Here is a 13,928-nt window from a genome sequence, read left to right on the forward strand (position 1 = left end):
TTAATTGTTTAACTAATTTCTCAAAATACCCGCGTTGGGTGTAAACATGGGCGGGCTTTTTCTCTTCCCATTATTACATTATTTGAACCCCCGCCCCACCCCCTTTGAGAGTGATTACGTGAACTATAGCATTCTCTATGCGCATACCTTCCCTTTAATAATACACGTCAGTTGTAGCATACAGACCAAACAAATCTTGCAAGCGCTCAGCTGGCTACCAGTTTAGGTGCCGCCGTGCGTGTAATGTCGTACGTCTGCAGGTGTCGAGACATCGTGGTAATCCGATACACAGTACTTATACCCGCATGGGACATTTCCGGTAACTCTCCACATACATAGCACACTCTAGCGATATGTCAAGCTATAGGTAGCTCAAAACGCATTACACTCGTCGTGTCTCATTTTAATCGTACACAAACACAAGCCAGTTCAAGTTCCACACCGTCTATCCAGCCGAGGTCTATCCACCAATCATACCATTGGTGTTCGTCGATAACTTGTCCTTATTGGTTGCATTCGGTGCATAAATTATGCTCAGATATTTGGCGCCGGTGACGCTAGGTGTCTGTGCTGTCAGTGTGGGTATTTTAAGCGGCAAACCAGCACCGGTGGAAAGCAGTGTGTCGTCTGCTGTGAGGAAGCTCTTCGTTGCATCAGCGCATTGTAGTGGTGGTGATAGTAACTGTAACACGGTGTCCAAGACCAGCAGTGGTGGTACAATGGATTATAACCAAGAAGCAGAACGTATGGCACAACGGGTGTATGAAATGTACAACGACAAAGAATGGAAAGTCGCCAAAACTTCGGTAAGACTTTTTAAGTGATAACTTCATATTCATTTGATATTATTTCATATCTTGCTTTTCCAGTTGTGATAAAACTTTACCTTGCGTTTCTTTGCGTGTGTATTCCTTACTCCACTGGGCAGGGAATTTTAAGGGGCGGGGCTCTGTGCGGACCTCTTTGAACCCCACCTCCATTCATTAAGAGCTTTTTAAACTACAATGTTCATACACATTGTACTCAAACCATTACTCAAAATGTGAACAAGAAGTTATCATTCTTAACACCAGCACTGCATCCATACATTCCTTCCTCCATGAATAGAGCAAGGCATGCACTTGCAGTACAAGCATGGTCTTATTCTTCCATGGGTCCCATGGAAGAATAAGACCATGCTTACACACTCTATGGACAGCACATGGTACTGGATCACCCAAGGACAAAATAAGCCTCTTGTTGGGATGAGCTACAATCAGACAATTCCTTGCTCTATGATGCTACAATGAATAAGTCTTGTATCACAGAATAAAGACCCATTGACAGTTGTCCTTTCTCTCTATGGTATTGCCGTATTACAAAGGACACGAAGTCGTTGACTGCGGATATTGCCCCCTATAGTTGAAATGGATTTTAAGCCTTAAAACCATCTATTGAAGGCATACAACCCATGTTCAGTTAGTTTTTATCAAGAAAGTGACGGGACCCTGCAGTATGAATGGTCTTTTATATAAAAAAAATGTTGACTTGACAAAAGATGATAATTTATTTATAAATGTATTCAGTATGTTCAATCTTCAATGAATGGTTCAATCATCGTCAAATTTGGTCTCAGATTGCCTGAGTTTTAATGTTGTATTTGTCAACTTTGTAAATTGCATGTAATTCAGCCTTTGGCTGCAATGTGTTCTTAACAATAAACCAATTAATTTAAAATCATACAAATCAAAAGATTCATACTGAAGTATAACCAAGGTCAAGATTATCATTGTGCTATTCAATATCCATATTGGTGAACTATAGTGAATGCCCTCTGTGTTCTATTAACATTAGAATCGACAAAACACTAGACATCTGTGAGTCACTTCCTATGGGCTGAGATATTGCTAGGGTTTTTCTGGTACGTCAAGTCAAAGATGTGTTTGTTTTATTGTCAAACCCACACACAGGATGTTTTTTCACGTCGTGTTTTGTGTTGTGTGAACAAAAGAGGTTTAGGGTTTAGACAAATAACGTCGTTCATTGAACCGTGATGGTGTGGGTTTGAAATTTGCTTTAGAACAAAGAGCTTAAAATTACCTATAAATAGGCAAGAAAAACCATTTTCTCATCGGTGAACATTTAGGCCGACAATATTTTTATATTTAAGACCTGTTTTGATTTGTGCTGTTCCGTGAAAAGTTTACCTGGTATTTATTTATAATGATGTTTACAGAACCAAAATCTCACGAGATATTTAATTAAAATTTGGTGGAAAACATTTATATAAAGAAATTAAAAATCAATACATGAGTATATAATAACTTTCTTCCAATTGAAGTCAGAAGAAAGAGGGGCATTTCGAGTAAAGCTCGGGCATGATCTCGGGCAGCTGGGGAAGGGGTGTGGCCATCGGTGGCCATTCTAAGAAAAAGTGCAACTTCTTAGAATTTGATGATTTTTTGTTTTTTGAACCTTCCGATTTTGAGAGAAAATAAGTCTGATGCTGCATGAAAAGACTTTCGTTACCAGAGGCGCTGCAAGAATTGCAAACAGATATTTGAAGTTTGTACATTTTTGCCCGAAGTATACGCTTCATGTTTTGAGGTGGTTTTTTTTTTTATACTATTGCTGTCAAGGCTTGAAAGCAAATCAAGTGTAAAACAGCAAAATTGTATTAAAAATAAGAAATGTGTCACGGAAACCACACAATTTCTGGCCCTACCAAGGCGATATGCATCATAATTTTGCGGGTACAACTCCGCCTTCTGAGCAAGTTGCGAAATTACAAAGTACACGTCGCCTTATGTATGGCCTTTCTAAACTGCGGTAACTTCTTAAAATTTGGGATTACCTACACCAGGGGGGTGGCGGATTCATTGTCCTCAAGTTGTTTCGAAGGATTGTCAACCCCTGAGGAATGTTTGCAAAAAGGCCTCACGCTGGTCGAAATTTGGGTCACCACAAATTGGCTCTTTTGAATGGTGTGAGCCGAGCTGGTACACCCGCGGGTATATGGTTACACATGTTTTAGGCATAGAGAGTGCAGGTTGGGTTTTCTTCTGGTGTGTTTTTTGTGCGGATCAAAACACAATATATTACACGACATTGATTGATGTATTTGGTGTATTGCAAAGGTTGGTGGATGTAGGTACACGATGGTATTAAATATCAACCTTTTATTACATTACGATTGTCCATTGTATTCTGAAATACCATTATTACCTGTTGGAAAAAGTCCACCCAGACATCCGCAAAGTGTTCTGTGAGAGTTCACGCAATCTGTATTACAAGCATGTATTGTCGGGTCTTTTCACCAATCTCCCGCACCTTCAAGTTTTCTTGAAAGAAGCAAATTGCCATCACAGAGATGAAAAAGACTTACTCCTACTCCTTACTTAAGACAACACCTCCAGAAATATATTTGAAATGATGTGCACGGACAGTGTCACGGCATTTAAAAATTGTAAACCTTTAAAATTGCTACAGTCTGCACATTGAATGAGCTTCATTTCCACAATGTTTAAATCTCTCAAAATAATGTAACAGCTTTTACACCCAAAGGCCTACATCGACACACCAACTGACTGGGAACTGTTTAATCAAATTTTCTTTATTTTGTTTGCGTATCAATCTCAGTTCTCACCCCTACAGTCAAAGCCATCTGTTCATACTCCTAATGGTTTTTGTATTTTGTTCAGTTTTAGTAAACATTTGTATGTTTATACTGACATCCACCATACCTATCAGTGTTATCAATGTTTGTTCCACTATCATTAATCAACACAAAACAGTTTCCTGAAAAACAAAAATTGCAGGGTTTGACAGTCTGGCCACTGAAACATGCGCCGTCTGACCTCGCGTAAAGTCCGTTAAACTCCAGACGTGAATGCAAAGAATAAAGAGCATTTGAAAGAAAAAAGCCCCACGTGTTTGTTGTTACAAAACAATTTCCCAAAGTCAACTTTCGAAACTCGGAGCACATGGGGGAAACTTGAAGGGTAACGACCCCTTGCTATGAATTTAGTGCGTTCACATTTTCAACTTATCAATGTTTAGACTGCAAGTGAGAGAGGCTTTTCTTTTCCCGCGGTCCCCAAGTCGTGACCCAGAAGGCCCCCAAGTTTCGTAAAAAAAATACAATAATAAAAGTACGTGCTGACACTAACCCAATAATGGGTCCCATTCGGCATCGCTTACAACCACCGAGGGTTTTGGGTGTTGAGTTCTAGTGTACAGCTTATCAGTCAACAACTTTGGCATCGTGGGAAACCAAACTGTAAAAGTTTCAATTATTATTCTTTGTTGGTTCATGTCATTTTTGGGGTCCAATTTCATGGCACTGCTTATCGGCGGAATTCTCAACTTCAGCCCATTAGAAAAATACACTACACATGACTTGGCATAAGCAGCACATAATTCCATGGCAAACACTGCCATAAAATTGGGCCTTGGGGTAAAATTTTGTCAAAATTTAGACAGTCCTAAAAACTTGGGAATAATCCCTTTTCGCCCCTTGGTGTGCAGTACTCCACCGGGTTCGTCGTCGTACACCGGTGTGTAGGCCTACGTTAAAAATTGTTCAAAAACTATGTTTTGAATAACCCGTAAAAGTGTAATGGTTTTTGCGATGCAACAAGTTTTGAACCGTGTATTAACTTGTTGGTCAACTTGTAATTGCTTGTTACTGTAATGTTACACCTACTGTTATGGAATGTAAAACAAAAGGTAATGGTTTTGGCGATGCAACCAAAATGAAACTTGTAACTTTTTGGTCAATTTTTATTGGCCTCTTGATATTACACCTACGGTTATAAAGCTCCATAATGGTTACACTACCATTGCGTAATTTTGACCCCGAAAACCTCACCATCATGTCTCTTAACCTTCCTTCGTGTTTTCATTTCTTCACTGTCTGTAAACCTGACAGGATATTCCAATCGAACAGACACAGGTGAGTGACCGGGTGACCGGTGGTGTACAGAGACTAACAATGTTTATAATGTGTCCCTCCCCTATGTTGCTGTGAGAGCTGTCCTCTGATTGGTTTAAACGCAGGACAGGTGTATTTCAGCTGTTGAATGCTTTTTAAACCTGTCGTCTGGCGTTTTCCTTGTCTCGCTGAGTGTGACTTGTTGCATGCGTTATATTTTGACAGTGAAGTAAAATAAAACCTGTGTGGAAACCTGTTTTGTATTGTTCATTACAACACTTTCCAGGTGTTCGGCTCGGGCGACCGCCACGGGTCCAATCAGAACTGTCGTTTTCAATAAAACAAAATGAAACACTATTTGAATTGTCTTTGATTTTGCCTCATGTACAGAGCAGTAAAAGTCACACAGCATTTAACCATAAGCACAAACAATATATCGTTACAAGAAATATGGGTCCCGCCAAAATTGCGCTGCTTGCTTTCTTTATAGCAGAAAGAAAAATCTCCTCAGCAATAAGCTAAGCTCAAAACAAATTTGCATAGGATATCGGGACTTCTACTTTACACTGAGGTAGCCTGTCAAAATTGTTGCAACTTCCTTTTCGATTAATTGCCCTTACAGCACAAACTTGCAAACAAAGTTTCAGTCGGCAGCTTTTTGTATTTAATCACAGAGAAAGGAACTTATATGCCGTCCATTTGTAAACATCATAGATTTGTTGCGTAAGTGCTTATATTTTTGTGAGCGAGTCAAGCATTTGGATGCCCAAATTTATAGAAATACAACCCGGCCTCGCATGGTTTATAGAAAAGAAAAGAAAAAAACATTGGATCTTGACATGACCGTATACTTAAACCGTCGATAGAGGTGTTTGGTACTTTCTTTTGTTTGATTTTGTAAAGAGTTCTTAAAAGCTCAACATGCTTACTTCCTACTAAGTATAATCTGTGTATTACAGCAATGACCCAGACATCTTGCATTTTATGTAGAAATAAATAGTATAAGTAATAAATCTTTGACCCGCGTTTTTTCTAATCAATTGTATATGGAAAACCTGGAACAAATGGCTATAATAAATTGCAAGTTTTGCGTTTTGTACTATGTGTTTCACTTCACTAAAGTGCTGTTCACATGACAGCAATTTAACCAGGGTCCCTTGCATAATTTTAGCATGGTTGCAAAATGTAGCAACGTTTTACACGATTCTGCAAGAGAACTTTGACAGTAGATTTGTTTGTCCTTTCACACGAGGTACATTTTGTACAATTAATGTTACAACAATGTTCAGCGAGGGACCCATGCTAAATTGCTTTCGTGTGAAAGGGGCTTTAAACTAGCCCGATTGGGGTCAACGTATGCCCCGATCAGAGCAATGTATACTCGCATTGAGGACATACTAAGTGGTCGTCAATCGGGAGACTCTGACATGAGAATACCTCAATGAAGCTTCTCTTGAAGTCTTCACCCTATATCCCGTTTGGGCTATACATAAGTACCCCCATCGGAACTTGTATCTCCCAATCGGGAAACCCTCTGCATTTTTAACGAGACTTCACAACCTGCTTCAACGGCTAAAACAGCAAAAAAAGTGTCTTCTTGCAGAAAACTCTAATAACATGAAATTTATTTTTTGTTTCTATTCCGTAGTGAAAGCATGATCGAACTGCTCATTGCTAACAATTGGTGTTTACTTAAAGTTTTCTTTTCTCAAAAAGTCTACTCTTGTTTTGACACTTTTCATTTAGATGTCGTTATTTTATACAGTTTTGTATCCGCATGATTAAGTTTCTTTCCTTTGTGAAAGTTCAATTCAGTTTTTATAATTGTGTTCAGTTATCCATGTGTGATTTGTAACTTTGTACTACTCACATTGGTTTTTTTGTAATGCGTTTATCACCTCAATGGAGATTTGTAATTCTTATGTTTTTTTTTCTCTGAAAACCATTCATCCTTTGCAGAAAGACATCAGAGTTCTCTACAAGAAATCCAGTGAATTCGACGGCTATATGTAAGTAACATTGGAAGAGTAAATCGAACACTGCAAAACAATACTTAATGTTCTCCATTGTCTTGGAATAAAATAAGCCTATTGATCGTAAGGTGACATCGTTTTTATTCAGATGAGTTAAAACAATAGAGTCGATTGGAATCTTGTTATGTTCAGCCCGGTTCATTGACACGTATTATTTCGATTTTTACCACATTATGATGCAACCTCATGAAAACGACCCAACACTAAATCATGTAGATGAAGAGCTTTACTACGTACATCAAGAAATATAAACCAAAATTGCCCGTCTAAATGAAATAAATGATTCACTGGATTTTGTTTAATTTTAGTCTGAAAGCTTACTATACTGATAATAACGTTCATATACCATTTTTATCTGTGATATAATTCCCTCTGAAATAAAGTCATATTTGAGAAAACGTTTTTTGAAAACACACTCATAAAACCAACACAGCCGAATTTAGTTGTTACAACTCCAAAAAAAGAATAATGTGTTTACAGACTAAAAAATTATCATGAATGGTTTTTCAACGGATTAAGACTACATTTCAATATTTTATTTTAAAAAAAATCAAAATCAACGTATAAACCGCGGTTTATTATCCGAAAATTACGGTAATGGTTGATCAATCAAACATGAGCACCGTCTGCGACCGTTTTGTCAGCTCTATATAGCCAACCATCTTGTTTATGAAACCCGTGAAAATTTGCAACATAACGCAGAATGGTAATTTACGTTTTGTCAGTGGTTTCGCTTTTCTTTGACTCAAAACTGATCACGATATGACGCCTTTAAAGTGACACTTGGACAAATGCCAAACTAGATAGAAACGCCATTCAATTCCGCGATACAACATTGAAGCATCTCACTCAGACACAACAGTCACCGCGTGTTCATGTTGCTGATGTATTGTGCAGACAAAGGCACCCCAACGCCAATCAAACCCTATAGCCACTACGCGGTCAACACAGCGTTAAAAAAAGCTGGCTCTCAGGCGAAATGGACGATTAAAGATGAACTCAGTCACTGCGGAAGACCCACACGGACAAAGTTCTGTGCACTATCCGATGACAACAAGAAAACCTGAAATCAGAAATTGTGTGGAACTTGGAAGCTCCGTGAAAGTGGATCCATGACGTCATGCCCAGATTACCACGGAACGCAATTCCACTGAAAATGCTGCAGCCAATGCTAAACCCAATACCTGATGATTGTTAGAACCCTGGTATTGCATGGGTTGGTCTTGTATTGCCACATCCTGTAAAGAGAATAGAGCGGAAATGCATGAAAGAGCAAAAACAGAGACTGTACATTCACCAATGGGCATTGCCTGGTGAGGATAATTGTTTTCGAAAAAACTACAAAAACTACTACTCAAATGCATATTCCTTATAACCCTATAATTCATGACTTTAATAGTACGAGTCCATTTAATGATGACTCGCCTTTGTGTTGTTTGTAGGCCTACACCTATCGTCTGACCATGTTGTCCCTTGTCTTTGTCTTTGTTTGTGTTCCTTGGTATCATGTTTGTCTGTCAATAGGTTAGGGCACAAAAGCATTTTGCTTAACCTTACACCTAAATGTTGTCTTTAAATACTACTTGTTTATTTTTTTTTTTAAGTATTGTGTACCTAATCATACCTCATACTATATTGCTTGTTTTAATTTTGACATAAATGTACGCTATTGTATTATTGTTTTGTATGACAGCATTGAAATAAATGTACTGAATATTTTGCGGTAACACCATGTGTGTGTGATCACTTGTCTGGTAGATTTTCTTCATTCACCAAACCCTTCAAGTTGAAGGAAGACGGTGGATTTTTAAGGATTTGTGACGGTCGGGTGGTGAACTAAGGCGACTGGGGAATACCAATGCCTTCCACTCTCGTTATAAATAGTACAATTTAAGTGATCAAGAAAAGACAACCAAAATGCCATCGCTCTTACCTTAATAAAACACAACAGTCATTCGCTAATTGCTTTCCAGACAATGGGCCAGACACGATCATCGATCCCCCAGTCATCAAACTCGAGAGGGCCACTTCAACCCACGCTCGATCCTCTCCACTCAGCCGGTCATTAGAAATGCAAATAAGTGTCTGGCTAAAATGAACAACGTTAATTATGCAATTCTGACCTTACAAACACTTAAACTATTATTACAGGTATGGTAATCAATGTTGGCCATTTGGCGAGACATAATTGGTGCAGATTTCACAGCTTCTTTATTCTTTCAAGGGTGTCACCATGGTTTACCAAAAGGACTGAAGTTTCCTGTAATCTCAAAGTGGACCACATTGGGACCGTCGTGGCTGAGACGCGGTCTAAGGCACTGGACCCAAAATGTTGTATTATAAGTAGAGAGAGTGAAGGTTCGGGTCCAACTTGTGGCAATTGTTTCCTCTTGAGCAAGACTCGTGAAAGCGAGTGCTACGCCTTTCGAATGGGATGGACAAATTGTGGCTAGCCCAACCGTGTGTCTCTCGATAGGGGTGGGCAAATTGTGGATAACCGTGTGTCGTGTAAAGTACCAGATGAAACAAAAATAGTACCATAAAAGTTTATAAAAGGTTTGCCCCAGTGTTTCTGGGGCATATTTTCCCCGGTGATAAGTCGCGCCTAAACACCTTCTAAACCTGACTATATGATATCACGGTGCTTTATAGATGCTTTAAATAGTATATCATTCAAAATACTATACAAATATTTATGCGATTGTGAAATATTAATTTATCATAGCATCTAAACCAAACACGAGGAAGATTTCCTGACTTTCACTTCACCAATAAAACATTCTGTTCATATTTATTTCGTCCATTCCATTGCGGTCCTACACCAAACCCCAAAGCATCGAGAAGACACTCACAAATCTCAACCCCATCACAAAACCGAATTAAATATAACTGTAATGCAAGCATTCAACACACATGCTAAAAAAACACATCCATGATGAAACCGAATACGAACACAGTCTCGCGTCCAGTGCCTACTTCACAGGCAACAGAATATCTATATCTATATTTTCTACATGCCTTGCAATAAAAAAATTGATCGTGTGGTTATTATGTACAAGCTCAAATTCCCACCCGTTGATACGTTAATGAAGATATTACATGCACTCGTCGTTCGCCGGCAGACGTTTCAACAGTTCGTTTATTCAACTAATTCCACGTGGTCTCGAAGTCTGGCGGGAAAATTCCACAGTAACTTCACAGCAGACGGGTTTTTTATTATTCACTACGCTCTTGCCATTGGCGCTAAAAGAACTGAGTCTAATTTCATAAAGCTGCTTAAGCACAAAAGGAAAGCACAACAAACATAAGGTTAACAGCCAAATAACTACGACACATTTGTACAGTTTTTAACTGGTATCCTCCTAATTTCTGATAAGCAGCCATAACATTTGGAAGCATTTTGTTTTCTGAAAGCAGCTCATGTGGCCCAGTTTTTCATAAACATGCTCTTATCGATTTATAACTTTGTAATGGAAGTGCCCTTTGAGAAACACAAATGAAACGGCCTTGCCCTCTCAAAGACCACATTCCAGTCCTGATTATATTTAAAGTTAACGTCAAGATGCTTAAAGGCTTTGAACACTATTGGTAATTGCTCAAAATAATTGTTGGCAGCATAAACATTTACTTGGTAACGAGCAATGGGGAGCGTAAGTATAAACCATTGCGAGACTCCCTCTGAACGTAGTTTTTTTAGAAAGAGTTAATTTCTTACTCGTAATAAAAGACTTCTGAATGCACAAAAAGAAATGCAACAAGGGTGTTTTGTCTTTTGTTATTCTCTTGCAAATTCGATGACCATTTGAGTCGTTGTAATACACCAAGTGGGAATACTGGTCTTTGACAATAACCAAACGTGTCCATGTTTTGAAATCTGGTAGATGGCTGGTTATCTGTCTGAAATGAGAGACTACACCCTTGAGCTTCAATGGTCATGATATGGTGTGACCGGCATGATCAAAGACGTGTGGGGGCAGAGACTGCTTCCCGTCACAAGGATTTGTCTTTATACTTTCCCTGACATGTCTCCTTAAAATGGGATTGTGAATTATTCCATCTAAGGCATTAACGACTTAGTTTTTAGTCCATTAAAGTCCTAAATTGATCTTCTTATCTGAAAGATGGATGAAAGACCGAAGCAAACATTTTTTCACCGGCCTTTTTTTCGTAACGCGGTTGGGTCGTATTCCTTCGCCCGAGTTGTAACAAAATAACTGTGCAATTAATGACCGAAGTAGGCTTTACGCCTTACGCCTACACAGCGAAAGAAGGCGGTAGAAATTGGGTTTTGCAAAATTAAACAAGCCGTATGATACAGTAATGAGAAGGCAATTGAGCCGAAATCTCATTATGACGTCACGTCTGACAACCTCGATCTCAGAAGATGCACACACGCAAATGAAGAAAACACCCCCTTCGAAATGACAACCGAATGTGTAATTTTTTTGGCAACATTTTCCATACAGCAGGCAAAGAACACAATGAACATCTCGGAATTGGTTTGTCAGACAGTGCTCTGGAATTCTCAAGGTCACTCTTTTGTACAGAACTGTGGAAATGATTTCCTGTAACGAATCCAACATTTCGATTATACCTCGGGGGGAAAGGCACCCTACCTTGGTAAGAATTCTGCAGGAATTCCTGACAGAATTAATCTCAACACAGTATTCACGAGTCATGTGCCAATTTAAATTGTGTCTACGTGTTGAAAGCAGTATTTTGGAGGCAGTTTTCGTCATGGTTTTGTGGCTCCCATGATATGCATGATTATTCTGAAGGACCGGCAATATCATGTTAAACATCGGGTAGTAAAAACCATGGAGTAAGGAAAACTAAAAATTGTGGATTCCTTGCTTTATGATATAAAGCAGATGACCATTACCTATTTAAAGGACGCCATGTTACTACACCTGCATTGTGCAACGTGTTACACTGATGATCGGGAAAATAATGACCAGTCACTCTGTGATGCGTCCGTTTTGCAGAAAATTAATACATGCTTTGTTTGTTTTCGTTGTGCTCCTTGATGAATTATGCTACCATCTTCTTTGAATAAAAGTACCAAGATGGACCGTAGTAGCCTCAATATTCTTGGTACCACGGGTGCATTTGTCCTTGAATCATGTCATTGTTATAATATATGTGTGAGAATTATGGGAAACCCGACGTGGAGGGCGCTCGTTGATTTGAATTTTATTTGAATAAATATTAACCGAGACGGTAATAAATAAAACAGTGACTGTGAGTGACATGTTTATGGCTATACCTGTCAAATTCATACAATTATGAAAATAACAGCAAAATAACTTCACGTGTGTGTGATTCCATTTTGATATCAAGTTAAGCCTTACCTACTTCTGTAGGAATGTTAAAGAGTTCCCTGGGAGATGCAAATACCATACACACATTTTTCAAAACATCATGTGCCAGAGAACTCATAGGCCTATAACTCGCATTGGATTGTAGACGACTCGGGGTGTCTTTTGCATTCATTTTTTTCATCCCATGTGTTCGCTCGTCTGACGAGCTATAAGTTTTTTTCTCGTATGAATCGTTTGAATTGCAATATATAATATTTCAAGTCAATGACTGTGTACACTGCCAGTACCCAGACATAATATTAATGGCTTCTTAAAGGAACACGTTGCCTTGGATCGGTCGAGTTGGTCTTTGAAAAGCGTTCGTAACCGTTTTTTATAAAATGCATATGGGTAGAAAGATGTTGTAAAAGTAGAATACAATGATCCACACAAACATGCCTCGAAATTGCACGGTTTTCTTTTTACCTCGTCGACTAACAAGGTCGGCCATTTATGGGAGTCAAGTTTTTGACTCCCATAAATGGCCGACCGTGTTAGTTCGCACAGTAAAAGGAAAACCACGCAATTTCGAGGCAAACTTGTGTGGATCATTGTATTCTACTATTAAAACATTTTTCCAACCAATGCATTTTATAAAAAACGGTTACAAACGCTTTTTATAGACCAACTCGTCCGATCCAAGGCAACGTGTTCCTTTAAACATAACGCTCTTATAAATTCGTCACTCAGTGACGCTCGAGGCGCTTCAACATTCAGTATTTGCCTGCGAGGTATTGTGGAGCTAAAACTGTGAATTATTAGACCTACTCCTTTTTAACATGTAATGCTTTACAAGGTGACGTGGTGCAATATGCAGCCAGTTAAACCAGGAACATCACACATCGATTAATATAAAACAGATATCAAATTCATTAGATATCAAAGGGTGTTGTTCCTACACTGACGGTCAGTCACCTCTGACGGATCAAGTTCAGCTACCTCGAGGTCCAAGCCTTGCCCCACCCCAAACCTCCAAACACTCTCGAGTCCTGTCAGCACAACGCAACGTCAGCCCGAAGCCCTCCCCCATCACACACTCTCTTAATACACACCAGCACCACACACCACGCTGATGCTGGAAGATCATCATCGTCTGCTCCGTCCATGTAATATTAATTCCCCGCCCGAGGCTAGTGCTTAGCGGTTAATTCCGTGGAGTACCCCCGGCCGGTATTTCAGCCACCTCGCTTAGGCCTTGACCTGAACTTGCGCACGGTCTCCCCTCACACAGTCTCGTATGGTCTCGCTCCCATCAAATTCTTGATTGTTTTGTCCACTCTCTTGGGGGAAATTGGCGGCGTCTTGTAGATTCGAAGGATGCATTTGGGAACGGTTGACAGAAAATAATAACTGTTTTTCTTTATAAGTGACTCCTAATCGAAGTGAAGGCTTGTCCATTTAATTTACTGACGTCCTCAGAGTGCCGCATGCGCAAGCGCGTTGGTGTGTTCGAAGTTGACGTGGTATGCTGTCTTTTACTCATCACGTTTGCCTTTGCACAATTATTTTATGTATGTTAAACAATATTTTACAAGAGTAAATTTTCAGAACTTTGGTATACATATTAGCTCCAATATATGACCCCCAGATGGGGGTGGGGTGGGTGGGGCTTTGGGCTAACTC

General features: G+C 39.3%; 1 protein-coding gene across 2 annotated transcripts in view; it reads left to right on the forward strand.

Moving 5' to 3' along the window:
- The first annotated feature begins 348 nt into the window (after positions 1-348).
- LOC139941578 (stAR-related lipid transfer protein 5-like) overlaps positions 349-13,928 on the forward strand; it is a 29,175-nt gene continuing 15,595 nt past the window's right edge. The window contains exons 1-3 of one of the 2 annotated variants that reach the window (XM_071938143.1): positions 349-806; positions 4,910-4,933; positions 6,872-6,921. In XM_071938143.1, the coding sequence (XP_071794244.1) occupies positions 531-806; positions 4,910-4,933; positions 6,872-6,921 (350 nt within the window). In that variant the 5' untranslated portion in view covers positions 349-530. The remainder of the gene's footprint in view (positions 807-4,909; positions 4,934-6,871; positions 6,922-13,928) is intronic. The other variant, XM_071938144.1, reaches the window with a different exon arrangement.

The sequence above is a fragment of the Asterias amurensis genome, chromosome 9 (assembly GCF_032118995.1).
Source record: "Asterias amurensis chromosome 9, ASM3211899v1".
NCBI lineage: Eukaryota > Metazoa > Echinodermata > Asteroidea > Forcipulatida > Asteriidae > Asterias > Asterias amurensis.